This window comes from Epinephelus fuscoguttatus, linkage group LG8, assembly GCF_011397635.1.
Source record: "Epinephelus fuscoguttatus linkage group LG8, E.fuscoguttatus.final_Chr_v1".
Taxonomy (NCBI): domain Eukaryota; kingdom Metazoa; phylum Chordata; class Actinopteri; order Perciformes; family Serranidae; genus Epinephelus; species Epinephelus fuscoguttatus.
Window position 1 is genome coordinate 14,044,967 of NC_064759.1, and position 20,865 is coordinate 14,065,831.

Genomic DNA, 20,865 nt, shown 5'->3' on the forward strand with positions numbered 1-20,865 from the left:
CACAAACTGCTTCTGAATGTTCATCACAGAAAGAGCAGCTTTTTTTTTATATTGTATTTTTTTAAGGTCACCTTCTTAACCTTAACACGATTAAGTATTTATGAGGACGCATCCAGACCTTTTAAATTATATATATAATTTACAGACCCATTTCTATATGTCATGACATACGGAATAAAACAGGGCACGTCAGCGGGGCGGAGCCAAACATGGATTTCCCAACATTGCGCGTCACGTGTATCTGCTGCTGTGATGACCAATAGAGACAGAGGAAAGGAAAACACTGTAGACAGACTGTGCTCCGCTCGGCTAGCCTCAAACACCATCTTGAATAGAAAGGGGGTTTAAACCGTGAGAAGGAGTAAAGCGGCCACTGGAGGAGTCAACCCGTTATTTTTGCCTGTGTTTTAAACCCTCTCGGGTCACTCTGGCGCAGTTATAGTCATGGATTTGCGCGTTTATAGCACAAAATAAAGGCGCATACGTGAGGAGATCGGAGGCACTTGTTAACCGTTAGCCTGCTAGCTAGGGGGAGGGGCGGGGGTTTTGAGGATTTTTTTTTTCTCCGCAGCCGAAGTTGTTTGTTTATGTTATTCCAGACGGACATGTCCTCTTCTAACCCAGGTAAAGTGCAATAAAAGTCACAGCGACATTTTAAGTCACGTAAAACCGTGCCGCTGTTGTGGTTCTGGTTGTTTTGTCATGCATAGCTAAAGCGGACACTTTCCCAAAGATAGCGTGACAGCCTCGGCTAAGTTAGCTTAGTAGCAAAGCTAATGCCACAGCAAGGCTATTTGGTTATTGCATAAGTGTCTTGCTAACATGCTAGCCAGCTAGATTAGCGACCAGCGGGCTGTGAAAATAGCCCCGTTGTGATATTTTTTGCGTGGCTGACTGAGATAAAGTGAGAAACCAAATCTAAGTTAGCCGACAACCTAGCTGTGGTTTGCTGGCTCGGTTTGTGCGTCTCTGTTTTTAGGTACGTTAATGTGACTAACAAGATTGATATCTGGACGCTATGTGTAGCTTTTAACGTTAGCTTTGTGTCGAGGTGGTCTTAGCTCTTTACAGTCTGCAATCACGAATCAAGAATAAATGATGTGGAGATAATTTATGTTAAATACGCAAGTTGTGAAATAAAACGAATGTCAGTAATGTGCTTTAATGCTAATTTGTTCTTTATGAGTGGCGTTCAAAGCTTCAATTAGTGGCTTAGTTTCTTTTTCAGTGCTCCAGACTCAATAGGAAATCACCTGTCATCCATGCTACATTTCGTCTCTCTGTGCCTCTGTGTTATTAATAGACTTACCAGACCCAAATCTGGGTATGGGGGCAAGTGGTACCCAAGGAAGTGGTGGGGCTGTTGTACCAAAAGGGACAAACAAAAGAAGAGCTGCGTAAGTGTCTGTGTGTGTTTTAGGGGCAACTTTTGTGCTGAGTCTTGTGTAATTTGCTGACTGGTTTAGTTTTGTTTTTGACACTTGTGGTCAATGTAGCTGTGAGAATATTTAAATGAAACTTGTGTTTCTCCTTATTACAGACAAGACTTTGATGATGACGAAGGGAGCAAGTTGTTCAGGTACATTTTGTCCCACAGTTTGTTTTAGTATAAAGCTAAATGAGGTGGTGTATCATGTGTTGGTATTGTCTGTGATAACAAGTGACATTTTCTCTTTTTTCTAAGGTGTGACGATGATACAGGAGGCTCCAATGACAAAGAGCGCTTTGCCAGGTAGGATGAGTCAGAAGAATTAGATGCGTGTGTGGAGGGGGTGTAGAGAAGCCCCCATGCTGCTTCCCTCTCCTTTCCAAGTTTTTTTGTCTTCAAGTTCACGCCTCTTTTTATTTTAGTAGTGATTTTTGGGCCTGTGTTTTAGTAGGTTGGTTTCATTTCCAGGTTTTTGGAAGAAGATCAGAGTTTTGGAGATAAGGAAAAACAAGCCAGGTATGGCCTATGCCACTCTGGGAGGCTTCCTCTCCTGCTTGTTTGCATATCAATATTGAATGCTGATCAAAAACTGTTCTGTCCTGCTGGGACCCCAGCACATTGTCATTATGATAGCACAAAATTACCGGTATATGCCGCCGCTCTATGCATCTGTTTTGGTGCCTGTCAGAATGTTATGCTTCTCTGCCCAAAGCAGCTGGTTGTCTCTCTCAACCCCACCACTGATATGTGTCACTAACTGCTACGCTGAGTGTGACCCAGGGACTTTATTCACTTTGGTAATCTCTTCCTCTTGAGCAACTGTCCTCTCTGTCTCTCTTCTCTCCCCCCTCTCAGGACCTCTGAGGGGTCTTTCTCTTCTTGCACTTGCTGTCCGTTGTCACACCGACTGGGCTTGAAAGACCAGACTCTCTTGCTTTCTCACTATCATTTTTATCGATCATTGATTTATAGTTTTGTGCGCCCATTATTTTTCTCACCTTCTCTCATTCCCACCGTTTCTTCCCAGTTGGCGCACTTGCATTGCAGCATTAACTCTAAACTCTACTCCATGTCTTCCACCTGCCTGTCTGTTTCCCCCACCTCAATCCCTCCTATCCTCTCTACCTCTGCCTCCCTCCCTCGTCTCCTCGCTTCAGGGAGAACCATAGTGAGATTGAGAGGCGGAGACGGAACAAGATGACCGCTTACATCACAGAATTGTCAGACATGGTGCCCACCTGCAGTGCACTAGCACGGAAACCAGACAAACTCACCATCCTGCGAATGGCTGTGTCTCATATGAAGTCTCTGAGAGGAAGCGGCAATACCAACTCAGATGGGTCGTACAAACCTTCCTTTCTCACTGACCAGGTATGAGCAACTGAGAGACAAAGAAATGTAGAAACATAACATTTTTCCCTGAAATCAACGTAGACTGGATTCACAGTGGGGAAATGTTGCTGAAGGCGTTTTCAGAGTAAGCGACAATTTCAGACAAAGCTGCACTACTTGTGTCAGAGTCAAAAAATATTACAAACAGGTCTCACAGTCACAATGTAGTTGACACGAAACCTCTCTGAGCTCAATGGAAAAAGAGTGAAGGAGGAGTGAAAGTAGCACCTTTAAAGCCTGCAAGTCAGTTTTCTCACATAGAAAAAGGCTGAAGGGTAGCAGCTATTTTAACTGACTATCTTTGATGTTGCTTGTGAAATCTAAATGTGTAATGTCAGAAAAGGGTTTTGTTTTAATATATTTCACCAGCCTTTCCCTCCAGGCCATTGGTCGACCTGTACGTTGTTCAAAATTAAACTTAATGACTGTAAATGGGCCTCGTGTGCTTTACACTTTCTTGGTGAAGCTCTTAGCTGAGAGGTGAAAAGAAGTAACTGGTGTCACTATCAAGGCCTGTCGTGATAACTGCTTTTTTGACGGTGTATTGTTCCAGAAATAATCTTGATAAACGATATTATTGTCATTTTGAGACCAATTTATGGCACTGATATACACACTTTCACAGAGCAATAAACTTTTAATTCTGAAGAATATTCAGACATTTGAATATGAAAAATATGTTTAACATGTTTTTTAATTCACACTTTTTAATATATACATTAGATGTACGTATAAAATAATAGCACTTTTATAGGAGTTTGAGACTTAATACGAATTTGGCCAGCAGAAACAAAACCAGGTGATGCCTCTGATGACTAGCTAAGGGAAGCACTGGGAACACCAAGGTTACCTCCATAATCTAAGACATCCATAACCTGAGAGCCAGGCGGTTTGCTGGTGGATTTACCGAGTGGAGGATGAAGTTGTTGGAGGGTAAAACTACAAATGACAAACTTTTTCGCTCACTGCATGGAGTTGACAAGCTAAAGTCTATTGGGTTGCACCTGTTCCACTCCAAAAACACAGCTGCAGGCTACCTGTAAGCTACGCTGTGTTGTCTGTAAAGCGTTGTTTTATTTTTCTTCGGTCTGGTGCAAGTAGGTGTGGGTGGAGAAAAGAAAGGAGATTCGCTGCTGTTTATTCTGGCATCATGCTGGCTAAAATATTGGTTAAAAAAACCTCACAGGTATAGCATAACACAACAGGCAATATAGAGGTCAGCAAAAAGATTGAGGTCATGTCCATACATCCTGCTATAAGTCAAAAACGTATTTATCATGACAGGCCTAATCATGGAGGTAGCACATGTCTGTAAACACCCTCCCTGGGTCAACAGTGTAGACAGCGATGGTACGGACCATGGTGCATTGAGATTTATGTGTTGTAAATTAAGGAGGGCGTTAATCACAAATAGTCTTTGCTGCTATCTGTCTGTAGGAACTGAAGCACCTCATCTTGGAGGCAGCTGACGGCTTCCTGTTCGTGGTGTCATGTGAGACTGGCCGCATTGTTTACGTCTCAGACTCCCTGACACCCGTCCTTAACCAGGCCCAGTCTGAATGGCTCGGCTCCTCTCTTTATGATCAGCTTCACCCAGATGACACAGAAAAGCTCAGAGAGCAGCTCTCTACCGCCGAGAATAACAACACAGGTACAAAGCACACACAGACACTGAATAAACAGACAGTAGTAGAGTTGTTAATCCCACTTTGTCAATGTAACAAATGTTGACATTTGTTCGCTTCATTATACCCATGATTGAGATGATTGTGTCTCTTGTGTGTTTAAAGGGAGGATGTTGGACTTGAAGACGGGGACAGTAAAGAAGGAAGGCCAGCAGTCGTCAGCCAGAATGAGTATGGGAGCCCGACGATCATTCATCTGCAGAATGAGGTGTGACTCATACTACAGATAATTATCTACTTCACTGTTTATATTCATATGTGTGCCCAGACATATAAATCATCCATGTGGTGACTTGTGTATATTTACAGGTGTGGCTCTTGTCCTGTGGAACCGTTGTCCATGAACAGACTGAACTTTCTGAGGAATAGAAACAGGTGACGACAACCAAACTTTTTTTCTTTTTGTTTTTTTGAACTAAGTTGGGGTTACTTTGCAGGGGATAAGCGTACCTGGAGTAGCCTGGTAGCAATAACATGCATTGAAGCAGAGTCTTATTACTGGCATAGTAAAATGACTGCTTGATTTTAAGTATATTTTACAATTTCTTCCTTCACCTCAGGAATGGTTTGGGTGCAGCCAAGGAAGGGGATCCCCAGTATGTAGTGGTCCACTGTACAGGATACATCAAGTCCTGGCCTCCTTCAGGTAAACCTACTCAATTTAAAAGGGTTGGCCCCAAGAGTCAAGAACTGTATTGTCATTATGGAAGCATAACAACTGCATCATCCCAAAATGGTGCAGACTAGTCAAAATTTGCACATACTTACAAATAGAATAAGGCTATATAAAGTTATCTGTTCAATTAAACAATATTAAAAAAAAAAAAAACATTTTCAGGACTTATTCTTTGTGGCCCATGTTTACACATTTTTTACGTATGTGTTTTTTTAGGAATGTCATTAGCAGACGATGATACAGACAACACTCAGGGGAGTCGCTACTGTCTGGTTGCAATTGGGAGATTACAGGTATGATGGATGCCTCGTGTAGAGATATGCACATGTCTTTTGTACTTATTTTGTAGTATTGTATGTATTTGACACAATGAAATTAAAGTTGTGAAATTGTGGAAATGGAACCTTTGGTATGGATTTTTACATCTTAACTGCAAAATTGTATTTATCTCCAACAAAGTGCAGCATTATTTGACCCTTATATAATCAATTCATGCTTAAAATCACCTTCACTGGTGGTGAAAGAAACATGTTATTTTGAAAATGCATATCTACCATGAGGCAGTGTTTTTATGGTCACAGTCTATGGTCTTATCTGGAGTGGATTGTGGCTGATGTTTGCACTGTTTGAGTGTGTTGTGAAATTTTTTTTTTTTTTTTGCCTGTTAGCAGTTGATGTTAAAAACATCAATAATATTCTTGACTTTTGAGTAAGCACTCAGTTGATAGATGACCAGATGAAACTAAAAATGCGTGATTCATGCACAATGTCGTTATGACCCTGTTAAACATTATGGTGACAGCTCTAGCATCCTTTAGAGTGTAATGCTTGTCTTTAGGTGACTTGTTGTCCAGGGGATGCAGACATCAACAGTATCAGTGTTCCAGTGGAGTTCATCTCGCGCCATAACTGCCAGGGCATGTTCACCTTTGTAGATCACCGCTGCATGGCCGCTGTTGGCTACCAGCCCCAGGTAAGTCTCTGAGCTGGTGGAAATGTCGGGGACAGACATCTTCGAACAGCCTTTGTGCCAGAAGTTGGTATTGGTCTGTCCTGCCGTAGCTAATGCTGGTTCTTTTATCTGCTGTGTGTTGCAGGAGTTATTGGGGAAGAATATTCTCGAGCTCGCCCACCCTGAAGACCAGGGCTTACTGAGAGACAGCTTCCAACAGGTAGGACTGTCTGAATATGTGCGGCTTTTTGACGACTCAGTAACTGATACTGACTCAGTAACTGCACATAGCAACCTTTTAGTCGGAATAAATCAGGGCCTTAGCTGACGATTATTTTTATTATCTATTAATTCCAGTTATTTTGTCAATTAGTTGGTCATTGGTATTGCCAATAAAATGTCAAGATCAAGATTAACTCAACTCATCAAATCATCATAATCCAGTGCCAGTTCTGACTTTATCTGCCATTATTTAAACGCTTTATAGACATTGGTATGAGTGAAGTTTCAAATCTGTTAAATCTGCAACGAGGCACTCTAAATATCCTTCCAGAGGGCAGCAGCTCGTATTCTGTATGCAGAACATGAGATGAGTCATTAATGATCTTATTGGCTTGACGTAGAGAAGCCTGTTCGAAAATAGTCTGCATGGGAATGTGCTCTTTGACACCAATTATTTTCCATGCAGTATGGATCAGTCGGAGCAGTTTGGTTTGTAACTTCGTTACTGAACCAAGCTGAGATACTGTACCTGATTAGGCTCTCTAAGACTGCCTGATAAAAAATTAACATAAAACTTTGATCAAGACCTTGAACTGTCAGACGAAGTAAGAAAAGCAGCTGTTGTTGTAATCTGCTACAGAGACTGATTGTCTGAAAAAATGCACTGTGTAATTTCCCAGAGCCCAAGTTGACGTGTTCGAATGGTATGTTTTGTTCCACTAACAATCCAAAAATCCAAAGCCATTGAGTTTATCGTGGAAGACAGAGAAAAGGATCGAATGCTCACATTTAAGAAGCATGAAAATAGTTGACAGTTAATTTTCTGTCTGTCAGCTGATTGATTAATCGACTAATTGTTGCAGCTCTAGAATAAATCAATTCAAAGTCAGACTAAAACTGACCCTAAGTAGCCCCTGTATGTCTAAATCAGCTACTTGCTTGTTGACTATTGGTAAAATTCAGTCACAATCATACCATAAGGAGAACTTTCTCTCTAACGCTACTGAGCCGGACTGTTTTCAACTGTAAAGATGTCGTGTAACCTGATATCTCCCCATAACTCTGTTTCTTGTGTGCATGTAAACCTCCGGCTCACTGATTGTGGAAAGTACCACATTCTGACTGTTTATCGTGCTGGACTTGTGTCCACAGGTGGTGAAGCTGAAAGGCCAGGTCCTGTCAGTGATGTTTCGGTTTCGCTCCAAATCGCGAGAATGGATCTGGATGAGAACCAGCTCCTTCACCTTCCAGAATCCATTTTCGGAGGAGATTGAGTACATCATCTGTACCAACGTCAACGTCAAGTGAGTCACACACTGATTTTTACCAACACTGACGATTATGTAATGTGATTACACAATCAAATACAGTGCATAATGAAACCATTGACGTCTTGAAATGTGACCGTTGTGAAAGATCCCTCTGTGTGAATGCTTACATATCACCCTTAAAGGGGAACTCCTGTGTTTTTTCAATTTGGACAATACTTTTAATCTTTTTGTGTCTAAGTGACTCACAAGAGCAACAGTTTTTGATGTTGGTTCAGTATTGAGAGATTTGGCAGCTGGCAGCAACGAAAGTAGCCCCACCAAGTGACGTCCACTATCACTGCTTGTTGTGACACCGACAGGCTCAGATTGTGTTGATGAGTGTCTTACAACATTACCAAAAGGACTCCATAGATGCACCTTTCACTTGTTTTGACCTGTTTTGTGCCCAAGTTTCGCTAAAGGAGAAGTCTCATTCTGAAATCTGATGATGAGAAGTTGTTGCAGGAAGAAAACGGTGGAAACATGAATGAAAGTTGGAGAGAGTAGTGCTTTTAATTGTTTGTTGTATTGGAGTACAAAAGGTGCATCGTAAGCCCAGGCTACACTGCCTATGTGAGCAGCACATGATGGCTACCTCACTGAACTGCTGCGGCTTGTGTGCATGCGCTGTTCACATAGACAGTGTTGCTGCAGAGCTGCCTGACAAAAGACAGACAAAAGCTGGTTCTTCACAAATTTTGCATTGTCGACAACACAGTCCTGCAAATATACAGTACAGGCCAAAAGTTTGGACACACCCTCTCATTCAATGCGTTTTCTTTATTTTCATGACTATTTACATTGTAGATTCTCACTGAAGGCATCAAAACTATGAATGAACACGTGGAGTTATGTACTTAACAAAAAAAGGTGAAATAACTGAAAACATGTTTTATATTCTAGTTTCTTCAAAATAGCCACCCTTTGCTCTGATTACTGCTTTGCACACTCTTGGCATTCTCTCCATGAGCTTCAAGAGGTAGTCACCTGAAATGGTTTCCACTTCACAGGTGTGCCTTATCAGGGTTAATTAGTGGAATTTCTTGCTTTATCAATGGGGTTGGGACCATCAGTTGTGTTGTGCAGAAGTCAGGTTAATACACAGCCGACAGCCCTATTGGACAACTGTTAAAATTCATATTATGGCAAGAACCAATCAGCTAACTAAAGAAAAACGAGTGGCCATCATTACTTTAAGAAATGAAGGTCAGTCAGTCCGGAAAATTGCAAAAACTTTAAATGTGTCCCCAAGTGGAGTCGCAAAAACCATCAAGCGCAACAACGAAACTGGCACACATGAGGACCGACCCAGGAAAGGAAGACCAAGAGTCACCTCTGCTTCTGAGGATAAGTTCATCCGAGTCACCAGCCTCAGAAATGGCAAGTTAACAGCAGCTCAGATCAGAGACCAGATGAATGCCACACAGAGTTCTAGCAGCAGCAGACCCATCTCTAGAACAACTGTTAAGAGGAGACTGCACGAATCAGGCCTTCATGGTCAAATAGCTGCTAGGAAACCACTGCTAAGGAGAGGCAACAAGCAGAAGAGATTTGTTTGGGCCAAGAAACACAAGGAATGGACATTAGACCAGTGGAAATCTGTGCTTTGGTCTGATGAGTCCAAATTTGAGATCTTTGGTTCCAACCGCCGTGTCTTTGTGAGACGCAGAAAAGGTGAACGGATGGATTCCACATGCCTCGTTCCCACTGTGAATCAAGGACGAGGAGGTGTGATGGTGTGGGGGTGTTTTGCTGGTGACACTGTTGGGGATTTATTCAAAATTGAAGGCACACTGAACCAGCATGGCTACCACAGCATCCTGCAGCGACATGCCATCCCATCCGGTTTGCGTTTAGTTCGACGATCATTTATTTTTCAACAGGACAATGACCCCAAACACACCTCCAGGCTGTGTAAGGGCTATTTGACCAAGAAGGAGAGTGATGGAGTGCTGCGGCAGATGACCTGGCCTCCACAGTCACCGGACCTGAACCCTATCGAGATGGTTTGGGGTGAGCTGGACCGCAGAGTGAAGGCAAAGGGGCCAACAAGTGCTAAACACCTCTGGGAACTCCTTCAAGACTGTTGGAAAACCATTTCAGGTGACTACCTCTTGAAGCTCATGGAGAGAATGCCAAGAGTGTGCAAAGCAGTAATCAGAGCAAAGGGTGGCTATTTTGAAGAAACTAGAATATAAAACATGTTTTCAGTTATTTCACCTTTTTTTGTTAAGTACATAACTCCACATGTGTTCATTCATAGTTTTGATGCCTTCAGTGAGAATCTACAATGTAAATAGTCATGAAAATAAAGAAAACGCATTGAATGAGAAGGTGTGTCCAAACTTTTGGCCTGTACTGTATGTCACACTAAAAGGCCTTGTGTTAACAAAGGAAGGCTGTTTTACCACTGAAATGTTGTCAGAGAGCTTTTATTTTTAAATGGAAACATGGAGTTTTGAGGTAAAAATAAGTACAGACACTGAAACTTTAATGATAGGTGGTATGATGTCAGTACGATTACTAATAGACCATTTTCACTGACTAATTTTGCTCAAAAAAGTAACTGCCAGCTGCGCTCACTCTCTCACAATACTGGGCCAATGTCAAAATTTGTTGTTTTCACAAGTTACTTAAACACAAATATGTAAAAATAAGGTCCAGGTTAAAAAATACTGAAGGTCCCCTTTGATCCTCTTACACCACCCTTTGCAATAAACCACACACTGATCACTCTCTCCCTACACCTCTCCTCGGCACCCATCTCTGATTGTGGGGCAGTAGAAATTCGACCCAGGACCCCCTCACTCCCATCTCTTCCCCCGGGGGTTCGCTGCCCCCCTCCCTGGGTCAGGGCAGCCCAAACTGCCCTCCTGTAATGCTCAGCCCTGGGCAGGTGGCCACCAGGTGAGACCAGGCCTGGCCTGACTATCCTTCCCCCTGCATGGGAGAACATGGGCTACTTCTTCATGGGAGACTACTGCTGTTTCTAGCAAACTACAGTCCTTCTGTTTTTGTGTTATTTTCCACTCTGGGTGAATTTTCTCTCCGTTGTATTTGTCTCTAGCATCAGAAAGACAGTGGTGTTGTTTAATAAGAGGCATGTCTAATAATAGTTCTTATAGTTGGTAGTGAATATGGACTTTTAACACTGGTGGTGTAGCATATGAGCGGTATGTATTTGTATAACAGACCTTTTGTATCACTGTCTTTCTCTTCTCTCCTCATTTCTCTTTTATGTTGCCATGGTGACTGGTGGCGGGTTGAGTGCTATTTTGTCAGCAGGTGTATGGGCTTTCTCACTCAACAGTGGAAGGGCATAGAAATGGAAATGAGGCTATTTTAGACTGACTCTCTCCTTGTCTCTGTTTCCCTTCTCAGGCAGTTACAGCAGCAGCAGCAGGCCGAGCTCGAGGGAGGCGGAGCCAGAGACAGCCTATATGAGGCAGGACCTATCACCCTCTCACAGGTTAGGACACATACGTGTGGGCACCCATGAATGTACACATCAAGTTTGATTGAAGCATAGATTGCACTCGGTTTCTCTTGGGCCCCTTTTCATTCGCCGTATTGACTGATTAGCCCTTTTTATGAAAACAGTGGCAGGAAGTTGATTGTTTGCTCAACAGGAAAACAGAACCGGATGCTAGGAGAGATCCATTATCACAACGGACTGCCTGCTGTTAGTGCTTGCTAAAAGTGGAACACTTTCTCTGTAGTCCTTGGTTAACCCTTAGAGACCCACCATAGACCCATTTTATAAGTGCAGGGTGTATGGAGTGCTCCAGGGATGATGTTTGTCTGTGGGCTGACATGGAAGTTAGCGTCAACCTGAATCCCTTGTCAAATAGGCAATGGGATCTTTCCACTGGTTTTGAATTTTTGCAGAAAATAAGCCCTGTGGCAAACACAAGTAAATGATACTTACACAGTTTGTTCAGCCAGATAATCCTCACAAACAAACACCACTTGAATGATTTTTGATGAGTTAATGCCATTGTCAAAAGTAAAAAGCTAACATTTGGCTATACATGAACTACACCACAGTAGCATGACTTAACATCCCTACCACATCAAGGCTATAAAGCCGTGTGCGACTTGATGACGTTCTGTAGTCTTATTTAGCCACTTGTTAGCAACTGTCACAAAAATCTCTAAAATTATCAAGTGGGGTATTTATTGAGCAATACATCCTCTGAATGCCAAGGTCTCTACTTTGTGGATGTAAAGTTTCATGAGGTTGTGATAATCCTAGAAGTCATAATGGATCATTTTATACAGTGAAGTCAAGTTTAAAAATTGTCGGGGCATCGGTGGCTTAGTGGATAGAGCAGGCGCCCCATGTACAAGGCTGTTGCCGCAGGGGCCCGGGTCCGACTCCGGCCTGTGGCCTTTTCCTGAATGTTACTCCCCCTCTCTCGCCCCCCTTCACACTTGTCTGTCCTGTCAATTAAAGGCCAAAATGCCCCAAAAAATATCTTAAAAATAAAAAGTTTAAAAATTGTCTCAGCTTTTCAATCACTGAATTTATGCACTTCCATGCAGCTGTTTTGGGACCACAGCACGCAGAAACATTCAAATACAATATGTGAAAATAACACATTTGTACTGCATGCAAAAATCTGCATGCGTTTTGCTCAGATCTTATGGGACTAGCATAAGTACCCAGAGGTACCCAAGAACCTATTTTTATTCAGATGAGAGAGGTCAAGTGGGCGTTGTGAAAATGGCCACGCCAGTTTTTCCCTCGCCAAAATTTAGCCTAACTTTGGAGTGTTCTTTAGCCCCCTTCATGGCAACCTAGCATGACATGGTTGCTACCAAAATGAGCACTTCACAACCTCTTAAAGACCGTAATTAAAGCTGAGATCACCAGGGGTTCTGCTGGCCTCTAAGGGTTAAAGAGATTTTAACCATTAAAAGAACCAGTGAAGGAACAAGATTCCACACAGAAAGAACAACACACAGTCATGAAAAAACAGGAAAAGTTATGGAGTTTGAAAACTGTTTCATGAATAATTTTGTGCAGTTTGATTAATATCAGTTATAAACACAACTGTGTATTTTTTAAATCACTCAATGTTCCACTGTTTGCCCACACTCACAGAGGGCAATAGTGCGTTGTCTTGTCTCAAGTGGCATCCATTTTATATCTCAAGCCACACATGGGCAATACATGTCATAGTTATGAACAGACCGAGCAAAATGTAGGTTGTGTGGGAGTGAATTGATTGTAGGTAGTTATGTGAAAGTTTGAGAAGCAGTTCAGTTAACCTGTGCTTCAGCAGACAGATATTGAGCTATATGAGTCACTCGTTCTTGCTTTTTCTTTTTCTTTATTTTTAAAAAATGTTGTTTATTAGCTTTTTCAGAAAGAATACAACAAATATACATATTAATGTTTTCAAACATTGACAACACACATGCACCTGATGATCTTAACTCAGGTGGAGGTAATCCAAGGATAAATGGTCTTGCTTTTATGCTTTTCTCATGTGTTATGAACTGCATCTCTCCAAATCTCATTCTCTCACACCTTTTGTGGGGCACTAACATAAATAAAGAAATGGAGTACCTACAGATGATGGTACAACATGGGCATACGGGGAGTCAATAAAAGACACGTGTAAATATTTGCTTGGGCACAGATCTGACAAAATAGCGGTTGTAACGGTGTAACAGTTAAACTGCCGTGGAGCTCTGCCAGTAGTCGTTGCTCCCAGCAAGAGAATGCGCAACTGAAGCCAACTGCCGACGGCAAAATGTTTTTATCATTCACTTTATTTTATATGTTATGTACTCTATATCCCTGTTTCTTTTAGTATGGTACCTTTGGAGCCAAAACAGGGCTATTGTCAGGTTATTTCACCCCCAGTACACTGTCACCTACAGTAGGTCAGTATTGTCATGTTGCTTTTTCATGCGTTTGTCTGCACTTACTCAGTTTACTTCTCAGGAGTTGTGTCTCTTCCTACCATGGCTTCAGCTTCCTCCATCTGTTGTGAATTTTCTTAAATTAACGGACCCTGTATTGCAGAAACAATACAGGCATTTGGGTGTGGTGCTATAACCGACAGCAGTAGACAGCCTCGGTAAACAAAACAAATTCAAGTGTACTGGAGCGTGAAGGGATTGTTGATGTCCAGCAATTAAACTCTCAGCTTGAAATGACGAGTGGTCACGAATAGTCTGGTCAATTTTTCACCACTGGAACAAAAAAAGAGTTTTGGATTCGGATCCCTGACTGATATTTTTGTTGGTCCTCAGATGCCGGTGCAGCCAGTGACGGCAGCAGGTCCAGACCACAGCAAGAGCCTTGAGAAGCCGGAGCTCTACCCCTCCCTCTTCCAAGGCCCAGATCAGACTAAGGGCCTGCCCTCCACCTCTGCTCCCGCCACACAGATCTACCCTGCAGCCACCAACTTCACTGCTGGTCGTTCCAATGATGCATACAGGTAGGAAGACTCCTGTGTGTATACATGTCAGATCTTAAACCCGAAGGCATTTATTAGTGCAGAAATAACTCTTAAAATGCATAAATATGGGTTAGCATTTTGTACTTCTGGTTTGCCTTCCTGGAAGTCTTCAGGTGTTATGATACAAGCTCAAGAGATTTTCAGTATATACTCCAGTAAAATGAATTTTGAAATTTTCCGTGTCTCAAAAAAGGCGCTTCCTAACAAGTGGCTAAATGAGACTACAGAGCATCATCACACTGAACACAGCTTCTCAGTCTTGTTGTGACGGTGATGTTGACATCATGTGACACAGTGAAGTTTATTTATTGCCTGAAGCAGTGGCACTCAGCTCAGGGCTAGTTGCCCATGGCAGGGTGACAGGTGGCCTGCAGAACATTTTCTAAAGCCCCGTTTCCACCAAGCAGTACGTTACAGTGCAGTTCAATTCGGTACGCTTTTTTCTGTTCCGTAAAGTTCCCATTTTTGGTCCCCCCTCTGTTGGGGTAACTAGCACACAGATCTGGTGCTAAAAGGTGGAGCTGTGAACGCTGCAATCTGTTCGTTGGTCAATATTGGACGGTCACTCTGCTCTGCACTCTGCCTGAGAAGGACTAATGCACAAACCTGCTATTTTTAAATATCCCGCAGAGAGACTCTCACTGCAGCCTGTTCTATTGTCTTCTGAAAATGTTGGCGACCTCGTTCTGTCTACGAGGTGCAGACTTCCCTCTGTGTTACTGGTAATGAGGAAATACAGTGAGCGCTGGACGGAGCAGTGAGTGACAACAAGCCTGCCCACATTTAAAAGTACTGTTGCGGTGGAAACATACAACGGACCTAGGGTCCAGGGACCATGTCTGAAGGGTTACATTGTTTGGTGAAAACGGGGCTTAAATGACAATGAAAACATCAAAATAAAGGTTGTTAATAAAAAAAAGGGACAGCAAATGTTGAAAGGTTGAAAACAGGCAATTCATCCATTATATTTACTGATAAATATTATTTGTTTATGAACTGGCCCCTGGTGTCCTATCTCCTTGCAAAAGTGGCCCCGTGCAAAGCAAGTGAAGTATCCCTGGCCTAAAGCTAGCTTTTTACTTCTGGCTATTCCCGCTTCAAAGATCATGCTGCTGTCGGCTCGGGCTAAACACCTCTACCCAAAGGTTGATGGCCACACACTGCTGCTAATAGGTCATAAGTGCTGATTAGGAGTAATTGCTCTTTTTCTGTGGTGCCTTTAATGTCACTTACCACAACAAACAACATGACACGGCACAGAAACCTGGAATGTGCCTGCGGTTCTTATCCTGTTATCTTGAGATCTGACTTAATTAGGTTATATCATTAACTTGGGATAACAGTGATTTCGCCAACCACAATTAGCAGTGTACTTAAGAGATCTGAAGATAATGGGATTGTTGTCTTCTGTAAACTGTACAAACAGTGACAGCAACTCCTCTCTGTGGTGACAATGAATGAACTGACATTTATGTAATCTACCAGGTGATTAACATGTCTGGAGAGTTTTCCTTTTAAAGCAGAGCGAGCAGTTCTCTCAGTTTTGAACATGAATGGTATACGAGAACAAAGACCTTCCACTTGTTCATTATGTGGGTGCAGATGCTGCCTGACAGAATGTTATCCTCAGAAGTAATTGTATGTTTCTATTAGCTATTTTCTTGGGCAGGGTGATATGACCCTTAAATAATATTGTGGTATCTTTAGGCTATATTGCGATACATTTGATGTATCTCAAAATTTTTTAATCCTCTCTAATACTGTAGGCTACCAAAATACTTAACTACTAAATTAACTACTGTTACAATACACTTTTAAAAAAGTAATGTTATAATCAAGCTGAATAAAGCACTGTTACAATAACATTAAAAAAGTGCTGTTATAATAAAGTAAGTTAAATGCAGTTTAAAAATATATTTTTAAAATGTCATAATAAAGGTCAGTATAGCACTGGTAAAAAAAAAAAGTTAAAGTACTGTCATAACAAAGTTAAAAATATACTGTCATATGGAAGTTAGAATGAAATTGAGTACTGCTGTAATAAAGCGATATAAAATATTGTTATAATGGTAATTACTGTTATAATAAAGTTTAAAATTCTGTTAAAAAAGTTCTATAAAGAACTGTTTATAACAAAGTTCAAGTACTTTTACAAGAAGGTTAAATAAAGCACTGTTATAATGTAAAAAAAAAAGTGCTGTTATAATAAAGTAAGTTATATGAAGTACTGTTAAAATAGAATTAAGTACTTTTATAATGAAGTTAAAGTACTGTTAAAATAAAGTTCAATAAATCACTGTCATAATAATGTTAACTACTGTTAAAATAAAGTTTTAAGTACTCTTAAAATAAAGTTAAGTGTTGTTGATAATCAAAGTGGAACCAGTGGTGTTACTTGTTCTTAACAGCTCTCCAGTTCATATGTTAATTATATTTGCAAGTTGCAAACACACATCTGCAAGAGCAGGGGAGTTTGTGTAACGTATCATGTTTGTCAGTCTGTTCTTTCTTTTTGTGTCTGTGAGAGGGAGAGAGCGAGAACCGAAACGCCAAGCGAGGGTCATGCTGCTGGCTTAAAAAAAAAAAAAAGTGTTAATTTGTATTTGATGTTTGCAATATAGTCACCTTATAGATCCCACATGGAACAAGACACTGTGTCTTTATTTGCTGATAATGTCGCTGCCCCCCAGTGGTTTCCATCTTTATTTCAACAACATCCCTAACATTTATTTAGGTTATTATTTTCCCCAGGTAGATGACTGCCAGGTTTCTGAACTCGTTCTCCTGTCACTTTTGTCTGCAGGCCAATCAACATGACTCCACAGATGGCACAGCCAGCCCACTCAGCAGGGCAGATGCTTGCTCAGATGTCTCGTCAGAATGGCGCCCCACAGACAGTTACTCCCTCCAGCACTGGCAGCCCCCTCCATGGAGGACCAGCAGGTGGATGGCCTGGAGCTGCAGCTGGAGCCAGACCGCAATTTAATAACCAGGTAAACCTGTGCGAGATTTATGATCCGACTTTGTTTTGCCTCTGGTGGTATGTTTTTAATTGTTCTTCATTCACAAATTAAACCAACTAGGGATACTTCATATTATGAAACTTGTTTCTGATCCCACATCACTCGTCCTGTTCTAACCAGCAGGTGGCTCCCCAGGCAGCAAAGACCATGTCTCCACAGTTTGCTCCCATGGGAGGATTTGGCGGTGGCTCTTCTTCCTCTTTTGGCCAGATGCCTACAGGTGCTGCTCCCACTCCAACCAACAACGCAAACTACCCGCCCATTAATGCACGCGCCAACCTCAACACCAACGGTTATGGTAGGTTGCGCGCATCTATGAGTGAGTCCGTGTCTCTGTGTTGTATCGATGCATCCTCTCACCCCTGTGTGCTTTATCCCAGATGGCTCCCAGTCTGGGGCTCAGTTCCCCTCTCGAGCAGCGGAGGCGGTGTGGCCTCAGTGGCAGGGCCAGCAGCACTCGCAGGGTAATGCAGAGCAGCATCCTCATGCTCAGGGCAACCAGCAAGACATGTTTCCCGTGAGTGATCCAAGCCTAATCTCTCTCTCTCTCAAGCCCTTTCTCCCTCTCACTTAAAATAAATCTCTTTGTCTCTTTAATCTTATTCAGGACGTGTTGTCTATGCTGGACCAGCCTAACAACTTCAATGGCGATGACTTTGAGATTCCCATCTACCCTTCGTTCGACCAGTGACCTTGTCAACACCTCTCAGCTGGTCTACCCCTTTTGTCTTCTTGACTGTTTTTGCCCTCGTTCTTTCTTATACTATATAGCTCTTACAGCTCTTCTGCTCCTCTTCTTCCTGCTCCTGAGAGTAGCACTCTTCTCTTGCTTTGCATGGCTTAACTTGCACTGCCACAAGCCAGTTAAAGATGGAGGGATCTATCTGACTGCAGACGTAAAAGGGGAGGAAAATCAAGGATTTGCTACTGACGAAAAGATAATTATTTTAACCATATTCCAGCCATTGTAAGAGAATTCTCTAGCTAGCACTGCCCAAAGCTCAACAGTCTATGTTGTAGATATGTGTTATATAATATAAATATATGAAAGCGCACAATCACCCAAACACACTTGAATAGACTGCACAAAACACGCTCTTACACTCTGGTTAATGTAGACAGGAAGTAAGCACATACACAAACACAGACAACGGCCTTTTATTCTAATGTGTTCCTAGTTTGTCTCAGGCATTGATGAAGAGTGTATTTTTGCTGTCTTACCCTCTTAGCATGTGGACTAATCACTCCAATCATTGATTTAAACTCTCAGGAAATTGCAGGGATATACAGCTTTTTTTATTAATTCTCCGCTGTTGCACGCAAACTACCACTATCTGTGCTAATCTCACTCACAGATTCAACTCCACAGCATGCCTCTGCATGTCACAACCGCTTTCATGGAGCGCTTCTGAGTACAGTTTTCGATGTACATTGGTGGCTTCACCTCTAAGTTTCACTATTTTGTTCATCCTCTCAAGAAACACCTGTTTTTTTCTTCTTTAACAACAACACACACACAGTGTTACACACAGTGGCTACGTACTGTTTGTCAAGGTGCCCACTGGAAATGTATACAATCTATTTTTTTGCCTACATAAACATATATACAGTATGCATGTGTGTATGTATGTATAACGGATGCGTACAGTTTAACTATCAACTGTTACACAGTCGTAGGGTTTCTGACTTGCTTAATATTTCTTTCTGTCTCATGCATTACCCTGTACCAAGTATGGGTTTTTGTACTCCTTTTGTAAAAGAAATATAAAGAAAAGAAATCACACAGCAATAATTAACAAGCAGGAACTGTGTACTTTTAAAGCCATTCTTTATTTGTCGTCAGATGTTTTCCTTGATTAATGTTTTAAAAATGAGAGGTGTGTTAGTAATGTTTGATTTAATTGAAATGTTCCTGATTATTTTATTGTTATTTTGACAGATCTCTTGACCTCTCCATTGACCTGCTCTGATTGGTATTTAATAAATGGTTTGATCAGGGTATTTAGGATTTAAAATGGAAGAAGCAGAGCTAAAAATCAACGAGATCTACCAGTGAAAATTCCCTCAAAGGTTTTTATTTTTCTTGGTGTTCTGTCCTCTTGTTTGTGACAAACATTTGGATTTTCAACCACGTGTGTTTAACAATCAGCTTTTGGTAAATTTGTATTATAGAAGAATGTTGTGGTATAAAGATAATGCTTCTAAAATATTTTTTGATTTTTAATATGTGGAATTAGTTTAAATTTGACCCTTTTATTACAGTTTTCCATCGTCTGTGTGAAACACTCACGCGTATGGTGACGAGTTATGTAACTGTATGTAAACCCATGTTAATAATTGTCCAGTTTTCATCTTTAAAGGAAGACTTCACCCGCAGCATGACCATTTCTTTGTCAATTAGTCACCGCATGTTAACTTGACTTTTTCTTTTATACCTCCACAATGAATGGGGAACCAAAAAAGGCAAACATGCTTCATGAATTGTATTAAACAAGTCTTGTTTATCCAGTCGTATGCTCAGCACTTCTTAACACATTTTCACTGAAACATTGCGATTTAAAACACGTCAGTACAAAGACAAAGAGACAAAGACAGTCTCAGACATGGATGAGTGGTGTGCCTGGGCATGTGAATGCCTATGAACTTTGTTCAAGTGGAGCTCAGGCACATTTAGGGTGTGCTACTTGTAGGTGGAAATGTTTTATGCTTATATTTTTTAGCAAAAATACATGATTTTGGGAAGTACTGAGCATACAACTGGATAAATGAGGCTTAGATTATACTGCAGATGTTTTGCTGCTGTTTATCACGGCCCCTGTGCATGAAGAATGCTCACCTTTTCATATTCTCCATTCACTGTAGAGGCGTGTGAGAAAAACAAAGTAACTGATCTGGAAATGGTAATTTTGCAGGTGAAGTATTCTTCTAAAAGGACGGTATGTTGGTGACTGTGATGTCTTTGTTATCGGTTGTTCTGTATCCAGGTTTTTTTTCTCCGATGATGTGAACTTCTATCACTCATAGAAACGCAAATATATAAATATACTGTATATGAAATGTTAAACGAGAGAAAGAAATGTTTGTTTTTTTGTATTAAATTGTTAAATTGTCGAAAGTGAAGCAGCTTGAGTGTGTTCTCAACTGAACGTGATTCGTCGTAGCCATGTTAGACGACACACACAGCATCATTTATTCCTTAATCACAAAGTCATATTTATTCCCACTCTTGTTTTGACTGCACTCTGCTGATCACACTCATGCAAGTCATGGCTGTTTTTAGTTAACTCCTTGCATGTATTCACTTCCTCGACACAGTTTTAAGTTCGTATTTGGTGAAGAAACAGAAGCCAGCGTTGCTTTGATTGGCCTGTATCTGTTTTCTCTCCCCATTCTGTATATCGGTTAAGACTCGAGAGATCTGCGGGTATCTCCTGGGATCAGTTTCCGCCTTCGTCCTTCTGTCCTCTCTTTCACAGCCTGGGGGTGAAAACAGACGGCGTTAATGCTAGTACAGGTTGAAGATAGGTTTACTGTGTTGACGGTGGCCACAGGTGACGTCTTGGCTGGTATCACGTCAGCACGTACATGCTGTTGTCTCTTCGCACTTCTTTTTACTCAGATCCTCTGTTATTTGCATAGAGTCACTTTACTCTTAACTTGTGTGTGTGTCTGTGTGTGTGTGTGGCATCAGAATACAAGC

At 41.5% G+C, this 20,865-nt stretch overlaps 1 protein-coding gene across 8 annotated transcripts; it reads left to right on the forward strand.

Moving 5' to 3' along the window:
* Window positions 1-266: 266 nt before the first annotated feature.
* arnt (aryl hydrocarbon receptor nuclear translocator) lies at window positions 267-20,285 on the forward strand. 8 transcript variants are annotated; one of them, XM_049583989.1, is made up of 21 exons: window positions 267-624; window positions 1,304-1,397; window positions 1,541-1,579; window positions 1,685-1,732; window positions 1,898-1,945; window positions 2,587-2,800; window positions 4,259-4,472; window positions 4,612-4,714; window positions 4,816-4,881; window positions 5,067-5,152; window positions 5,399-5,475; window positions 6,021-6,155; window positions 6,280-6,354; window positions 7,509-7,660; window positions 10,448-10,573; window positions 11,048-11,135; window positions 13,934-14,121; window positions 16,946-17,135; window positions 17,286-17,463; window positions 17,546-17,682; window positions 17,773-20,285. In XM_049583989.1, the coding sequence occupies exons 1-21, from the start codon at window positions 588-590 to the stop codon at window positions 17,854-17,856; spliced, it is 2,379 nt and encodes a 792-aa protein (XP_049439946.1). In that variant the 5' UTR covers window positions 267-587; the 3' UTR covers window positions 17,857-20,285. The 8 variants fall into 8 exon arrangements, with proteins under 8 accessions (XP_049439946.1, XP_049439948.1, XP_049439947.1 ...); XM_049583991.1 differs by having other exon boundaries at window positions 17,289-17,463; XM_049583990.1 differs by having other exon boundaries at window positions 10,451-10,573.
* The last annotated feature ends 580 nt before the right edge of the window (window positions 20,286-20,865 follow it).

Coding starts and splice junctions, on each gene's coding strand:
- arnt (XM_049583989.1), top strand. CDS start 588: ATGTTATTCCAGACGGACATGTCCTCTTCTAACCCAG. Junction 1,733..1,897: donor GACAAAGAGCGCTTTGCCAG/GTAGGATGAGTC, acceptor TTTCATTTCCAG/GTTTTTGGAAGAAGATCAGA. Junction 7,661..10,447: donor TGTACCAACGTCAACGTCAA/GTGAGTCACACA, acceptor ATTGTGGGGCAG/TAGAAATTCGACCCAGGACC.